This window comes from Ursus maritimus, unplaced genomic scaffold (genome assembly GCF_017311325.1).
Source record: "Ursus maritimus isolate PB19 unplaced genomic scaffold, ASM1731132v1 scaffold_29, whole genome shotgun sequence".
Lineage (NCBI taxonomy): Eukaryota > Metazoa > Chordata > Mammalia > Carnivora > Ursidae > Ursus > Ursus maritimus.
In genome coordinates, this window is record NW_024425452.1 from 3,098,200 (window position 1) to 3,115,570 (window position 17,371).

The 17,371-nt window shown below is 53.4% G+C and overlaps 1 protein-coding gene across 1 annotated transcript; it reads right to left on the reverse strand.

Moving 5' to 3' along the window:
- Positions 1-51: 51 nt before the first annotated feature.
- On the reverse strand, positions 52-15,931 carry MRPS18A (mitochondrial ribosomal protein S18A). The gene is made up of 6 exons (XM_008691867.2): positions 15,796-15,931; positions 8,863-8,894; positions 6,191-6,298; positions 3,672-3,795; positions 3,402-3,471; positions 52-432 (listed from the first exon to the last, which is right to left on the reverse strand). The coding sequence occupies exons 1-6, from the start codon at positions 15,905-15,907 to the stop codon at positions 288-290; spliced, it is 591 nt and encodes a 196-aa protein (XP_008690089.1). The 5' UTR covers positions 15,908-15,931; the 3' UTR covers positions 52-287.
- Positions 15,932-17,371: the final 1,440 nt, after the last annotated feature.

A 17,371-nucleotide genomic window follows, 5' to 3' on the forward strand; every position in this document is an offset into this window, starting at 1 on the left:
AGAAACGGGCTCAAGCCCCCTGCACTTCCCAGGCAGTAAGCACACACCCAGTGGCGGAGTCCGAGAGCCTGGTTTATGACGTTCCTTTGGGGAGAGCTCCTGGTGCCCAGCACTGAGCGTGGCCCAAGGCGGTCATGAGACCACAGCTGCTGCTCAGGGACCCCCCCCCCCGTGCTGCTGCCAGGCAGGCCGAGGGCACCGAAGTCAGTCCCGCTGCCCGCCGCACCTGCCGCAGGAGCTGGGCCACCGTGGCGGGATGGGCCCGCGTGCGGGAGCCCTGCTCCCGGTCAGTGATGCAGCATCAGAGGCTTTCTTGAGTAGGAGACGTTGTCTTTCAGGAGGGGTGACCCCACGGCCATGCGCACCTTGTTCCAGCGGTGGCCTTTGTTATAGATGGGCTTGACAGAGCGGGGGGACCAGCGGGTCAGGTACCTGTGGAGGGAGGGTAGGGAGGTGGCTTGAGGGCCGGGGCCTCGTGCTGCAGCTGGGACAGCAGGTCAAGTCTCCTTGGGCCAAAGCCTTTCACCAGTTTCCCTTCTGGAGAAGCAGGGGCTTTTCCTGGGAGCAACGGCTGAGTGTGCCGTAAACAGATGGGCTGGGCTCTTGCCGCAAGCGTGTGTGGCCAGGGTCAGGCAGCCCAGGGCCACGCGCTCCCTTGATCTTTATGAGTTGTCAATGTTTGTGTGTATACTTGCTGGGGGAGGAGGCGGAGGAAGAGGCTGCCCAGAAAGATCACTCCTCTCTGGCCTCAGTAACGGGGAGAGGAGAGGCTGATGTAAGGCCTGAAGAGATCCTTCCCTCTTCCCCACTTGGCTCACTCTGCCACCCCGGCCTTCCGGGAGCTCCCCTGGGCGGCCATCACTGGCACAGGATCCCTGCCCCTCACCCAACCCATAATAGGAGCCCAGGGTGAGGGCCCATGGTATAGACCTAGCCCAGGAAGGTTCCTGTAAGTAGGAGGTGGGGGGAAAGATGGCTGCCGCCCACAGTCCTTTGGCCTCCTTTGGGGATGGCCAGGACCCTAACAGTTCCCGGAAAAGTGGCTCATGCCGGCTGGGACTGGGGTTTACTCCATCCAGATTGAAACCTGGATCCTGTCCAGAGAGGCCCACCCTTCGTACTGAAAGCTTAGCCATGGCAAAACCAGGCTCCTCCCCTGCCTCTACTCTAGGCTGGGGCTCAACCCAGCTGCCGCTAGAGACCCTCACATGACAAACTTTTTCATTTAAAAAATTAAATCACCTTGGTTGGGACTTTTTAGATAAAACTGGAAAAAAAAAAAAAGATTGCTGATTTACACAATTTCAGCTGAGCTCCCCTTCCCTGGACCTTGGTTTCCTGCTCTTAGCTCTGTGCAAAGGGAACAGTTCTGAGAGGAAGTAAAAAGCTGTGGGAAGTGCTAGCCTACACTCCAAGTACGAGGTGGGTGGGGGTGGTGTGTGTCTCTCCACGTGTATGGTCAATGCCAATGCCCCCCACAGTGAGGCCTCTGTGCAGTGGGTGGGGCCGATGGCTGGCTTTTCTATGGTCGGTGGTGCTGGGGCATCAGAGTAAAGGTGAAGGGAGGGGAACACCTGGCAGGTCCCCGAGCCTGCATCTCCCAGGTTTCAGAGAGGGTGGGGGAAGAAATGGGAGTGTGGGAACAGGCTCCCTAAAAGGAATGCTCACTGGGACCAAGGACCCCAGGAGAGCCTGAGGCTGACCAGCTTTTCCAGAGCTCCTGCCCTAAAGGTGCCCCCCTCCCCCGCCCTGGAGAAAACAGAGGGAAGCTGGGCTCCAGCTAGCCCTGGGCCTGATGCCTGTGCCACACGAACAGCCAGCTGGGGGGGTGGGGGGACTCTGAGCGGCCTCCAGTTAGCTCTCTGGGGAACACTCCAGCTCTAGGAAGAACCAAAGCTTCTTCGTACGTCTCTTGAAGGGGCAGGAGGAGGAAGAAGTGCGGCTCCCCAGGGCCCAGCAGAGCCTGGGCCAGTGCACGGCAGCTCAAGGACCTCTGGATGGAATCATCAAGTTCCTTGTTGCAAGAGAATCACACTCCTTCGTAGCCAGGACTCCCCCTCCCCCCTAGAGTGGCCTTTTGCAACCCAAGAGCCCCCACACATCATCAATCCTGTGTCACGTTAAAGGACACCGGATATAGGGGAGGGAGCCTGGCCTTGCTTCAAAGGCCTGAGGGCAGGATGGATCGTGTCCTTAGGCCTGCTGCTGTCTCTTTACAAGTCAGACGGGAGGGTGGGCTCAACTCCCAAATGGTCCAGAGCACAAGCGGGAAAGACAGGAAGAGGTTAATGTGTCCTGCTCCCCCAGGGCTGCTGGCGGATGGCCCAGCTAACCACGTGGGAGGTACAGGTGGAGATGGGCATGAGGCCAGGGTGCTGGCGAGGTGTCAGTGAAGACCCAGCTCTGGCCCTGCGCCCCAGTCCAGCCATCCGGAGCTGGAGCTGCCTGGCTGCCCCCCCCCCCTTGCCCGTTTTGTGGGGATCAGCCTTGGAGGTCTGCTGGGGATCGGCTTCACCCATCTTTGGTGCCCTACAGAGAGCAGTTACGGTAGCAGCCGGGGAGACTGAAGAGGGGAGGGGCCACTGACAGGGCGGACAAGAAGAAAAGACCAGAATCAATTTTATAGACCTGATCTACTCTCAAGTAGGGGCTATTACAGATCTGGGAAGACGTGAGTGTGGTTGTGTCCGAGACGGCGGAGGGCAGGGAGCTCCCGGCAGGATGGCTGTTGGAGTGTGAGACAAGAATCTGCTCCTACACCAGAGGGGGCCACCCTGCTTCGGCTGGAAGGCAGACTGACTGATTCCAGGGTCTGGGGGTGATTCTCTCCTCTACAAAAGCCCAGGACCTCCCAGCCCGCCCTGTGCAGCTGCTCAGGTTAACTGCACAACCCTAGGGAGCGCCATGGAGGCTGAGGTTCTGCCGCGCACAACGCGCACAGCTATATGCGGTGGCCCTACCCCAAAGAGCCCTCCCCTTTCTAAGGCCTCATTTTGCCCTTTAATAACCCCAGTGCTGGGAGACTGAAAAGTTTGTAGAAGCGCTCTGACATTCCCATAGCAACCCAGTATGATGTCATAAACAGGGGATTAGCACATTCTAATGCCCAACCGGCAGACCTTCTTACCCTCTCTGCCCTGTGCGGAGCGCCCAGCTGGGAAGGGAAGAGGAGAGAGGCTGAGGCCAGCAGGGGACGCTCACAGAAGCGTGCATCGGACCCACCGCAGCAGTGGTGGGGCCGAAGGGGGCGGCTGCTCACTCGGGGACGGATGAACAGGCAGCCGAGGGAGCACTCGAGCTCTGAGCTGGGGGACGAGCGCCAGTAAACGGCCTTCCAGCGGAGTCAGCGATGGCCGAGAGCCTGCAGAATGCTTGGGGTCGCGATACCCAGCTTTGCTTACCGGTTGAGTTGGGGTTTGCTCTTTGGAACATATCCTTCAGGAAGCCGAGGCCTGTGATTTGGGAAGAGACCTGAGTGGAGACAAGAGCACATGTGGGATGGCCTTGTGGCTCCCTCTGCAGCTCCAGGGGGCTAGAGGGAAAGCCCAAGGGAGTGGGAGGTTGGCAAGGGGGGGCAAGTACAGCGAAGACTCTGGATGTCCCTATCCCTTCCAGGAGGGGCTGGACCAGGGTCCTGGTTTCCCCCTCTTCGCCCCGAGAGGGCCTTCTACCTGCTCGGTGGGCCATCTTCACACACTCCTCAATCTTGCGGTGCTCCTCCTGGCACAGGCCTGTGACCCTTCGAGGCAGCAGGCCTCCGCAAGGCCGGATGAACTGACTGAGCAGCAGAACATCCTGGGGGCAACGGAAAACTGCAGTCAGCCTGCCAGTGGGTGTTTGGTCCGGGGCACAGGGCCTCGTGGCCCCCAGCGCCCCAAGGGGTTGGTGTCTCCCTCGGGAACCAACAGGACACCACACCCTCCACGCAGAGCTTTTGCACGCTGGCCGCCTTTACCCTACCAAATCCTAAATCCCAAGTTGGTTAAGATTTTCCAACCCCAAGGGCTCCCAGCATCTCCGTGGGAATCTCTGAGAGACCGGAGAACAGAAACTCTTCATGAAGTGTTCATCGTTCCAGCACGGGCAGCACCTCGCCTCGTAATGAAAGGGCTGTGACTCTCCTTGGGCGAGGTAGGGGTGAAACCACACAAGGGGGGAAACCAGGACCGCCTCCACCCCCACAGCCTACAGGCCACGGGCACGGGCCACGGGCCAGAGTACACCCAGACAGCCCTTCCACCTCTGCAGTCCCCTGCAAGCGCAGGCAGCATGCGAGCTGGGGGGGAAGGGTCAGGGCGGCGAAGTTAAGAGCCACATCGTCTAAGCCCCCTGTGGCCAGATGTGAATGGATTCTTGGACTTCCTTTGGACCATCAGACTGCTTCGGATGAGTCAAGGACACAAGGATAAACTAGGGCCAAAATCAAGACAAGAGACCACTTTCCCCTCTTTCATTGGGTGACTGAGGGGGTTAAATAAAAGCCACTGCTTCCCTAAGGAGATGGGGCCCCGCCCACCAAGGGGCCGGCACGCCGTCTTCACAGGCCTGCCCCGCACACCGCTGCGCTCGCTGCCCTGGCAGGCGCCTGGCTGTACAACCGCGGATCTGTTTTAATCACTGGACAGCTCCTGAGGGACCCAGGCCCCCCAGTCCCACCCCTGTAATCTTTAGAATCTGGTGAAAAGAACTCGGATTGGATTATCCAGGACTAATAAACTGGGCCCGCAGCCCCGGGCCCCACCGTAGGCTGCCAAACAAGCTGACGGCTCCGTGCAGCTCGGGCTAACGGTGTCCTGAGCGGAAAGGGGTAAAAGGAAAACAGCTTTAGCCTTTACCTCGGAGGGGATTGGATTTCGTCTGCTGGATAAACAGAGCCAAGTCCACTTCCTGGAAACGGCTGGTAGGAGTGCCCCGTGGTGGTTAGGCAGGTGTGGACCTCACTTCCCCATCTTTGGCTGGGATTCTAAGTACGGCCACGACCCCACTAACTTCTGTACCACAAGAAGCTGTGAACACTGCCCAGTGGCCTGCAGGGTTCCTATCACTGCAGGCGTCCATGAGCAGAAGGGCGGCCGAGCAGAGCGAAAGGAGCACCCCCTCCCCGCCGGGTGGCCCGGAGCCAAGGCTCCCAGCCCAGGAGATTAGTTGGGTCATTCTGTCCAGATCCCATGGGCATGTGGCCTCTCCTGCTCTCACCACCTGACCGGGATCTCTGTCCTTTGTCATCCCATTCCACAGAGCGGTACAGGGACAACTTGCAGGTCAAACTGGCCCAGAGCCTGAATCACCGGAAACCTAAAAATAGGGTGCTTAATGTCACCAATAGAACCCTGAAGGACAAGTATGGATTTCTCTAGGGCTCGTCCTTCTCCCAAGCCCGCCCTGCTTCTAGAGAGGACGGAGAATAGTGTCAGGATAGTAGGCTCTGCCTGGGTTCTCCATCCCCGGAGTTTACATCCTGGCTCTGATACTAGCTGGGTGATCGGAGGCCAGCCAGTTCATCATGACCTTTTCCATGCCTCGAAGTTCCTTGTCTGGAAACCAAGGATAAAGAAAGTCCCTACTTACTAGGGATACTGTGAAAACCAAGTGAACGAAGGCCTGTAATGCGCACCACCGTGCCTGACACAGAGCCTGCACTGACTGGGGGTACCCACTCTGTTCACCACCATCACCTTTCCGTGGCGAGACCAGCTCTAGGGGAGCTGGAGCAAACAGGAGTCTCTGTAGCTATGGAGACAGTCATGTGTCCCCAGATCACAGCGAGGACTCTCAAATATACCCTCCCTGTCAAAGGAGCAAAGCCAAATCCAGATTCCGATTCTATCCCTTGGGAACACACCCTGCGAGACGGGGTTACAGGGTTGGTGGTCTGACGTGCGCGCAACCAGCCCACGATCTAAATTAGCGACTCTCAAGGCCGGCTACCCTGCACAATCACCTGGGCAGCTGTACACACTGGTGACGGCCAGGCTCCACCCAGACCAAGCGCAGTCAATGTCTGCGGGTGGCCCGAGTAGGACTTTCAAGCTCCCTCGGGCAGCCATGGTCTTGAGAGCCACCGGACGTCTTTGGTGGCTCCACGGGACGCAGCAGCGGCTGGCGGTGGGGGCCGGGGATGCTGCTGAAGGGAACCAGGGAGGACAGCCCCCGCCCTGCAGAGCCGGGGTCGGCCCAAAGCTCCGCTCACCTCGTAGCCGTACTGGTGCTTCAAGTTCCACCGGCAGATGGGGCACTGGCCAGAGGGGTTGGGCGGGTTTGGGCTCTCCTTGGGAGTCCCCGTTAGCCGGCCTTCGATCTAGGAGGAAGAGAAAGAGAGCCAGTGAGGGACAGGGCACGTGGAGCCTCAGCTCCCTGAGCCACCCTCCAAAATGGTGAGATGCCGGGGAAAGTGATCTGTGGGGGCCCTGTGGGGGTAGCGAATAGGTCTCCCCACGTCCGCTGCGGTGCTGGTCCTGCAGCTACGGCATACCGGACCTCAGGGTGGCCAGACACGAGATTCGGTGGCACGCAAGCGTCGTGGCAATGAGACAATGCTGGGGGCAAGAAGGAGGGGTTCTGTCAGCTGAATTCTACCTTTCCTTCCTCAGAAACAAAACAAAACAGAACAAAACACCAGAACATTATGCTTCCCGCTCTGGGAAAAAGTAATACATGCACATGGTAAAAAGTTTCAGACGGTGCAGGGATACACAGTTGAAAGGAAGTCTCCCTCCCACCCCACATATCGTATCCTTCTCAGGAAACCGCCCTCTCCAGCTTCATCTGACAGAGGCGAGTCTACGCCAGCGGTTCTCGATCAGGCAGGATTTTGCCCCCCAGGGGACACCGGACCATGTCAGAGACATTTTTGATTGTCACAGCTGGGGGCTGGGGTGCTCCGGGCATCGAGCGGGGAAGCTGCTAACCACACTGCAAGGCCCAGGAGAGCCCCCACAACGAAGCCCCAGCCAGCCCCAAACGCCAGCAGCGCCGAGGCTGAGCGCACCCGCTCTCTGCCTTTACGAGCAGGCGCGCACTCCTGGGAAGATATATTCCCCTGCCCTCCTCCTCGCTTTTATCATTTTGGATGCCACCTTTCAAATCCTGCTGAGGCCATGTGTGCAATGACCTCCGCCATTGCTGCTGTATCCTGTGACACAGCCTTGGAATTACTAAGTGTAATAAGCCAATGATCTGGGAGGCGGCTCTGATTACAAGAGGGGGAGTTTAGAAAGCCTTGCTGATTGAGGCCACGGATTATGAGAGGGAAGTTGGGACAGGTCTGAGGCTTTGGGAGGGAAGCAATACTGTCTCCTGGGGGAGAAACTGGCAAAAGGGAAAGGGGGCTGTGCAGGGCACTGCTACCCAACTTTCTGCCAAGGCCACAGCAGCCATGCCAGAAACAGAGAAGTACGCTAGGGAAAATGTGGAGGTGCTCGCTGGGTCTTGGGAGGGGGTTACGGTGGGCCTGGCAGGGGGCAGGGTAACATTTACTGACTCCCTATTGTATGCCTGGCTCTGTGCTAGTAACGGTTCAATTAGGTATCACCTAATTTCACCCCCAAGACCTGGTGAAGGAGGCATCATGATCTTATGTTGCAGATGAAGAAAGCGAGGCCCCAGGAAGCGAGCAGTGCCCTGTTAGCTGTGGCGGTGGCTCTCCGCGGAGGCGCGGGTGGGCTTCCTTCAACGGGTCTCAAGGAGCCGCCGTGTCTCCACGTTCATTCTGCAAATAGCAGCCTGACGCCCCACATGAGAAACACTCCATACTCATAAGCCAGATGTATTTTTCTCCACCAGCATGGAGTTCCTAGGGTGAATGCTTGTTTTGGCTTTGAATAAGGGAACCAGAAGAGGTGCCCAAAGGGGACGGGGCCCCGTAAAAAGGACTGTTTTGAGGCTAAGCAATGAAAAGGCTGAGTAGTATTCAAGAGGGAACCCTAAGGGCTCGTCCTGGGGATAAGGCTGCTTTGGGGAGGACCGAGCTTGTCTGGCTGCCAGAAGGGTTAAATCCCTGGTTGACATGGAAGTTACGGAGGCTTCTGGGAGCTCTGTGGAGTGGTTGAGATTTCTTGGAAGCATGTGAAAACAACGTTGTCTTTTAGGGATTATAGGATAATCTAGGCCCCATGACTCCCCGAGAAAGGGAGGTGAGATGGGCCCGATGAGGGAAAGGGGGGAGTAGGTCGATGAAGAATCATCCTAGGTTTTTAGCCAACAGACACGCCATGGTGCTGGCTAGTGAGCCCAGGGCCCGGGGAGCACTGCCTTTTAATGGTATCAGTTAAAGAGTAGCCTGGTCATTCTGGGCAGGAAAGAAAGCTGAAATCCAGGCTCCCCGACACGGGTCAACTTACTTGGGCTCTCTACTCTCACCACTGCCTTGGTTTCCCCTTTGGAAAACTGATTTATCCCCACCAAGGACGTATCAGCAAAGACCTCTGAGACCTTATCATACCAAAGGCCACTTTAGGGGCGTGTGGGTGGTTCAGATGGTTGGGCATCTGCCTTCGGCTCGGGTCGTGATCTCCAGGTCCTGGAATCCAGCCCCACATCGGGCTCCCAGCTCAGTGGGAGTCTGCTTCTCCCTCCCCCTCTGCGCCCACTCCCTGCTTATGCACGCTCTCTCAAATGAATAAAAAAATCTTAAAAAAAAAAAGCCACTTTAATCAAACAACGGATGCCTCAGGCCAGGCACGATGACTGTTCCTGATTCAACCACATGACAGGGCACAGCTTGAAAAACGTCACACTGTGGGACTTATGGTGACAGAGGGAGCTGCTCCTGACTCCAGGTTGGGCCGGCCTCCCTGCCCGCCGCTCCCCCAGGCAGCTCCAGGCGTTAAAGAGCTTGTAAGGGGCCAATTCGATGATACTTACTATAGTCGTCTTCCCTTCTTGGATCTCCACCACTACAGAGATAAAGGGGAAAAATCAGGTCAGCCATTTAATAAGGAACAGGGAGTTTCAAATAACAGCTCAAATTCTACACATGCAGAAAATCGGAGCCTTCGGTCTGCACTCTCCCACGGTCCCCACCTGGGAAAGAAAGCGTGCAGGGTTCATCTCCAAGTGCCAAGGCTCTGTGCCCTCGAGGCTGGGTGGGGGCAAGCCCAGATGCCCAAGTAATACCATCTCTCTGGGATTAAGGGTCTCCACACTGTTTTTGTCTTTCTAAGCCGAGATTCATCTTGGTTCTAAACCAAGGGAACTGGCAAGCTCCTGCCCTCCCGTGGCTAGCAATAATGACCTCAGAGTCGGGGTGGGCGGGGGCGGAAGCAGCTAAAAGACCTTCAGAAGTACCTATTGCGTGTGTCCTTTCATGACGAGATTCCGACAAACATGGCTTCTGACCCTGAAGAATGTGCAGTCTCTGATACAGGCTCCACGGCCCCAGGGCAGATAAGGAGCGAGACAAGCTCTAGGAGACACTTGTGGGAGTTAAATCCTCTGCCCTTCTCCCCGCGACCCCTGCAGGGTTGCACTGGGCTCCCTATACGGGAGCCGGCGGTGGCAGGGGTGGGGGTGAGGGGCCTGCAGGGGCTGCAACGGGCTGTTTTCGGGAGACTACTGCAACTGCAAATGGAGGGGGGGCGCCCTCAGCCGGTTTAGGTCGGAGGCGGTCACAGGAGAACTCGAGGGTGGGTTCGGGTAGGTCGCGCACATCCCTCAGGCTGTGTGTATTTCCTAGCTTACTGAACCAGGATGAAGAATGACAACTTCAAGAATATTCCAAGGAAGAACCAAGACAATGGCGCCACGTTTGGCAAATATACCCAAACAAAGCCCTTGGAGAGCCCCCTCGTTCTCCGGTTTCTTTAGAAAGCGGGGAGCCGCTGCTGTCAGCCTAGGAACCGGCGCGCAGCAGAGGCTCGGTCAATGCCAGCGAGCACCAAGGCCACGAAATCCTCGCCAGGCCCCCTTCTGACTCCTTGCCACCGCCGCAGAAAACGCGTGTCCGCACGGCTGGACTGCGAACTGGCCCCCTACGAACGAACACCCTACTGAAACAGCAGCCAGGCTCCCACAATTAGTTTTACTCAGCTTCAGCCCAGGCAAGATGCAGCGCAGCTTAGAAAGAGCCTAAGGTTTGGGGGGGGGGATGCTGGTGGCTCAGGCACTGGAGCGCCGGACTCTTGGTTTTGGCTCAGGTCCTGATCTCGGGGTGGTGAGATCCAGCCCGCGCCTGGCTCTGAGCTCTCGGCGGGGGATCTGCTTGGGATTCTCGCTCTTCCTCTGCCCCTCCCATCCGCGCTCTCTCTCTTTCTCTAAAAATAAATAAATAAATAAATCTTTAAAAAAGACAGAGAGAGCCTGAGGTTCTTAGTGTTAAGAATCTAGTGAAAGTTACGGACCTCTTCCTGGAAACCCGCTGGTAAGCACGCATACAATCAGACATGTGTACCTAAATGGTAATGCTGGTTTTCTCTCGGTGGTGGCGGTACGTGATTTTTACTTTGTTCTTTATGCCTGCCTGGATTTTCTAAAGTTTTTAAAATAAACATGTACTGCTTTGGCAATAAAAAATAAACAGCAAAAAGAGAGAAAGAGAATGAACGTCTAAGAAAAAAGTGAGGCAATTCTAACCCAACCGGAGGCCCTCAGCAGCATCTGTGATCACTGAGCTCTGTGACCAACACCTAATTGGACACAGACTGCCTGGAATTGTCCCCCATTTGTCTTCTGGGCAAGGCCATTCATAAAGCCTCATTACCGCCAACAACCAACCTGAGAGCCCCTCAGTGTTTCAACTCCAGATACACACAAAGGAGTCAGGATGGTCAGAAAGGCCCTGAGGTTTTCTCCAGAACACTGTAGTTAACTACTCAATTCAAAGACAAACGAGTTCTCTCCCTGTAAAAGAAAATGCGTCACCCCACACACGATCTACTTGTTCCAAACGGAACACAGACCAGCCTAAACGGGATGTGGGCGAGACTCAGCCTGCTGCTCAGCAGGGAGGCCAGCACAGCTGCGGGGACCGTCACTGGAATGTGTCAACCTACAGACACACAGGGGAGCAGAAGCAGGGCAGAGCCCCAGCTCAGCAGAGCTTCCAGGCACCCGAGAAACTTTGCAAAAAAACCAACTTGGGAGAGGGATGGAAGACAACCAAATCCAAGCGGCAACAGGTGAGGGGGAAGTTTCTAAGAATCCTGGGAGGAAACAAGGAGAGACACATTCCTGGTACCACTTGAGCCAGCAGAACGAGCGCCTGAAACACAAAGCCGATAAACATGTGGTTCCCCTCTCCTCTCCTCTCCCGCGGAGGCACTTGGGTCCTCACCCTGAGGTAAACAAATCTAACAAAACCCACATCACTCCCGGCAAAGAACCAAACCCTGAAGTCATCCCGTTGGCCCCTGGAGAAGAGATCAAAGCCTGTGGCTTGCTCCCCACACAGCAACCCTGAGCCAGTGAATCATCTTACTATATGCCAGTGGGTAAAACAATAGGCAGACGCTTACCTACTACAGACCATTTGTCAAACCAGGACGAATGACCTGAGAACTGCTGCAAGACTGAGAGTGATCAGGGCGGTGTCTCAGTGCAGGGGCAGGAGGCCTGGGTGAAGCCTCAAGAAGCCCCTAGATTTTAAGCCTCTGAAAACAAGAGATAGGAATCGAAACAGTATTGCTTTTCAGCGTGCATACAAACACAGGTCAAAACCAAACAAAACCTGAGATCCGGTTTGTCCCTGGCCTCCTTGCCATTCAAGATGGGGGTAACCAGGAAAAACTGGACTGAGAGACTTAGGCACTAACAGACAACTTGTTCGGAAAAAGGTGGACTCACTTTGAGTTCTGAGATATGGCTACTCGGAAGTAAACTAAGGGAAGACGTGAAGCTGGAGTTTCTAAACTGGTGTCAGGGACCAAATCTTCTAAGATAGGCACTTCTCTCACACACATCAAATACTCCGTCCCACGTGAGACGATACATCTGCCGAGCAGCCCCAGAGAGCACAGCGCGGCTGCCCCTACCGCGGAGAGTGGCAGCAGACCAGGAAGACCGTCTTTGCCCTAGAGGAGAAAAGGGCACGAAACCAAGTATGGGAACTTCGCTACAATAAAAGTCTATGCCTCGTAAAGAGGTCCTTTGAGTACTTCAATAAATACTCGCTTAGGATGGAGTCCAAGATAACCGAATTGTAACAGTCTGGAGCAAACAGTGCTGGGGTGAGAGTGCAGTGAACGCAGAAAGACCTCAATGGCCACATAAACATAGACGCAGAGAACCGCAGGAGTATCAAGACCCAACTGTTCAGTGAAGGAGGAAGGGAGGACCCATGATGATGTGGAGGGCGCTGCCGCAGGAAGTGCCCAGAGACCAAGTTCTTCTTGGAAGGGATCCATGGAAACCAAGTCCCAAGCAGAGTATGACAGCATGGAGTCACTGATGGTAAAAGGCGGCACTCACAAGTCTTGGGGGAGGGCCAGGGAGAGGAGTGTGGGTTTGGGAAGTGTGGCTACACTTGTGGCCATTGACTACTTTTCTCAAACTCCTTCCCCACTCCCCTCTGTTCATCTTTAATTCTACTACTCAAGTTTTCGGATTCTCTAATCACCTACCCCGTCCTTTCCCCTGGACCTGGGAGGGAATGTCTCTCTGACTAGGCTTCACTGTGCTCTATCCATTAGCAGGTTCCTCTGGACTGTGTCCCTTGAAGGCTTTAAAGCACTCAACTCACACACTCCCCTCTCAAAGCTTTCAGCTACAGGGCTGCCCATCCTGCCAGGTGCATCCTTGTCTCCAACGCTAGGTCCTCCAGAAAGCCCTCAGCTAACGGGAAAAGATGAAGAAAATTCCCACTCATTTCAGCACGCTCTGCTCTAGTTTCTGATAGCGGATTCCTGTTCATTCAGAGTCACATGTGTTTTCGTTTTAAATACATTTCCTTCCCAAAAGTGATAAGGCAGGAATGAGATCTCACACAACCTTTCCCATAAGCACTCCACAGTCTTCAGCAAGTTAACTGATGAGAGCTTTCAGGTGGGAGAACCACAGGGCAGCCCCTCCACGGAGCACCACGGCAGTCCTAGTGGTGGGAGGGAGGAGTGCTGGCTCCACGTCCGATGCTACCACTTAGCAGCGGGGTGACCTGGGCAGCTACTCAACTCCTCTGGGCCAGATTTCCTCATGTGGAAAAAATGTCAGGAATATCCGCCTTTAAAGATTGTTGAGAGGAGGCGCCTGGGTGGCTCAGTCGTTAAGCATCTGCCTTCGGCTCAGGGCGTGATCCCAGAGTCCTGGGATCGAGCCCCACATCAGGCTCCTCCGCTGGGAGCCTGTCTCTTCCTCTCCCACTCCCCCTGCCTGTGTTCCCTCTCTCGCTGGCTGTCTCTCTCTTTGTTAAATAAATAAATAAAATCTTAAAAAAGAAAAAAAAGATTGTTGAGAGGACGGAATAAATGTATGTGGAAAACCTAGCACAGTGCTTGCAGCAGGCACAGACTAAACCCCAATTTCCATTTTTGTCTTCCTTCACTTTTGTTCCTTCCACTATCCTTCTTGCCTTTGTGCGTCTTACCAAACTTTCGAGCAGGCTTTCGCAACAGCAGCACAAGCGACATTTCAGGCCAGGTGGTCCTTTGCTAGGGGGCCGTCCTGGGCACTGTGAGACGCTTAGCAGCATCCGTGGCCTCTACCCACCAGAGGCCAGGGACACCAGTTGTGACAACCAAACATGCTTCTAGACATTGCCAGATGTTCCCAGGGGACAAAACTGCCCTCAAATGAGAACCACTGCTTTAGCCTGAGAGTCTCTACAGGCAAGAGCATGGAATGCTGGGTGCTCATAAACTCTAAAATTAAATTATACTACTTGATACTCTGAAAAGTAGGATGCTTGAATATTTTCAGCAAAACACCCAGCTTTCTGCCCACAACTTTAAATTCTGTGTGTATGATATTGTTTGGTTGTCAGATGTACCAGGCGGGACCAGTCAAAATGAACTATATATGTAATATTTTATGCCTTACACGTAACAGGTAGTGTATCAAGACAAAGTTTTTTCATTTAAAGGCTCTGAAGACAGGTGGTTTTCAAGCAGAATAAAGAATACGGTTGTGCCTTCATGTAAGATCACATCGATTCAATTATTTAGCTTTCAGGTCTGACAGCAAGTAACAGAAGAGTTACCAACCCAGGTATTTATGGAGAGAAGTTCAAAGACCCATCTGACTATAGAGTCTGTCATTTCACAAAATCTCCAACTGAAAAACTTCTAATCTCAAATACTCCTTTGTAAACAAACAAACAAACAAAAAACTATTCGTCTTGCCCATCCTCTGGGAACATAGCAAAGAACTGTTTTCAACTCTGACTTGCACAATGGATATGTAAATTACAGCTAATAGAGCCTGACACTTAGTAGATACCCTCAAAAATGTTACAGGTATCTGCTTAGTTTGTCTTACCGTGTCCTTTCTATCATCAGCATGATCTTTTTGGAATCTTTCTTTATTAATGGATTGGTTTATCTAATACTAACCAGGCAGTATCTGGATTTTGTTGTTCTTTCTAGCGTATGTTCCGTCTTCCCTTCATAGCTAAATTCTTCTAACATACACCTATTTCCATTTCTTCATGAAATATCCCTTTGATTTCCCCAAACTGGGACCCAGCCCTCACTTCTCCTGAATCTGGGATGGAGGCCAAGTCCAGCTGGTTGGGGCTGGGCCTACCAGGAGCCCTGTCTGCTACTGCTGTTTGAAAGCTACAATAGCTTTCTTTCTGAGACAAATCCAATGGATTCCTCAGTAGGTTCTTCTTTTTGAACTTCTCTGCTCCCTCTGACAACAATGATAACTCTTTTCCTCTCCGCACCTCTCAGCTTTAAAGGATCCGCTGGCCAGTACTATGCCAGACTCTTAAAAACAAACAAACCCACGTGAGTTCTTTTGCACATCACGCATCCATTCTGGCTTCCAGCAGTGCACAAAGAAAGGCTTCGCCCTGACAGACCTTTTCACTCTGCCAGATTCCATCCTATTATAAGCCTGTTCAAGACACATTTCCAATTGGGTTTCTTTTTCTGGTAACCAAAGCTCCCTGTAGTTAATCATGGAAATACCTAAGTTGCATTTATTGGAGTGTATACATATCACCTCATTAGAACCTCACTTCTCAGGAAAAGAGCTATATTTTCTCTTTTTCCAGAATCCCTTGACAGTTTGAAGTACAGTACTTGGCCTTCAGTAAGCTCCCAGTTCAAGGCTTGACTCAGGCTACCTTTGCAGGCTTATGATTAATGAAAAGGAGAACCACTATCCCGCGCTCGTCTGTTTCAGCTGTCGGATGGCTTTTCCACCTTGGCTTCCATCTCTCTGGGAGACTAGCGGAGGGGGAAGAAAAAACCGCCATCAGAGCACAGCATTTTCAGATGAGAAACTGGAAAGGGAGGCCCTGGGGAGGACAGCCACATGTCCCTCCGTCAAGGTCCACGGATTTTTTTTTTTTTTTTTAAAACAAAGGAGGCGGCAGCTGAGAGAATACGGAAAGCAAAACTAACACGCAGACCTCTACCGAAAACTTTTCTGAATCCCGGGACAGGTTTCTTCCCGCCCCTGCTAACTAAGCAGGGCTTTCTTTCCGTCCTTCCCTGCCCTCACCAGTGAGAACACTCGCGAGCGGTGAAGATAACAGCACCAAGGTCTGGAAAGTGCTTTCAAGCACCCCGGAGCTCCAGCATCTCCCGCGTTCCAGAACCGCGCGAAGGAAAGGGAGGGAGGGGAGCACGGGGGCTGGAGAAAGCAACTTCCACTGCCCTCTTCCTCAGCCTTGGGAGGTAGCCGGGATCCAGGACTCACCTTCCCTGAACCCGCGAGCTGGAAGCCGAGCCCAGCTGGTCGCGATCGGGCTAGCCAGGAGCCCTCGAAGCAGCCGTCCACAGGGGAACAGCAGCACATTGAGGGCCGCCATCTTGAAAGCCAGCGGTGACCTCTTGTGCACTTCCGCTTCCGGAAGGGCGCGCGCGCAGCCGCAGTGGTGAGCAGGGAGTGTGCCCCTGTGGGCTCTACCCGCCCCCCCGCCCCCCGCCCCATACTCTTGCACTTCCATTTCCCTAGTCTCTCCGGCGTAGGGTTAAGTATAGAGATTTCTGTGTTAAGCCGGTCTTCGTTCTGAAGGTCTAGGGCCCGTGTTCTAGTTCCCGTCTGCCAGTCCTCGAAGTGTCAGGTCGCTTTCGTTGCCTCACAGGCTTCCTTTCTTAAAATCACATACACCACCCATATTTACTTAAAAGCTTCTTCTTCAACTCAGATGTGGATTTTCTGCCTCTTGTGGCTAAGGCTAGACCTGTACAGTAGAGTTTGAAATTGTTAGGACTCTGGTTCTGGAACGTCAGGTATCAGGCAGACCCTGGATAGAGTTAATTCCTACCTTCTCCACCAATCTCCGTTTCTCTCCCTCCCCCCACTCCCAATACGCACTTGTCTTTCATTCTCCTATAGCTAACACTTCCTTTTGCCCCCAGGGCCTTTGCACAGCTATTTCCTCTACCTGCTCTTTGGCCATCTGCTAAACTCCTACTTAATTCTCAGAGGTCAGCTCAAAATTCACTTCCACATTAGAGTCCTCCGTAACCTCCCCGTTACTGGCTCTCAGCACCAGATAACTCTCCATTCTAGTACTTGGCATAATGGCGGTTTTACATCTATTTGTATAATATGTGTCTCTCCACCAGATTGTAAACTCCATGAAGGCAGAGATACGTTTTTTTTGTTGACTTTTATCTCCAGCAGTTAACGCAATGCTGACACATAATAAGTGCAATATATAGTTGTTGAATGAATGAGTAGAATCTTACAGGGTTGTGAAGATAAGACCTAAGCGCTCAATAAACAAAAGCTAATTAATAAGGCAATTACTGAGATAGACCCTCGTGCTGGGTACTTTTCATAAGTTTGATGTACTTTCATAATGAGAAGCTTGTAGTACTATAAAGAAAACCCAACTGCCTGGTTTTCCCTCTTTTGGATTTGCGGGATATATAGGATGCCCCCCTAGAGCTACGTAAGAAACACACACAGCTCAGTTCTTCCACTTGGTGAATAGGATATTCTTTTCCACCCTCCATAATAAACCTAAAAGGGGATTTTTCTGGTTATCCTATGCTGACTCATAGATGGAAAAATCAGGCTCATTAAATGGCAGAGTATTAAATGTTTCCTGATAAAGGCGTGGGAAGGAGCCCATCTTCCAGTTGGGACTGTCACCCTTGTGGACTAGGGAGATGCAGAACAGCTGCTGTATGGGGAGCTTGAGTGATATCACCATAAACAAGAGAACCGTAGAAATATGGTACTGGGTTACCATAAAACATCACATTCAGCAAAGGCAGATCCTGGAGAGAGAGATCAGTCTGGGTGAATGAGACAGACACAT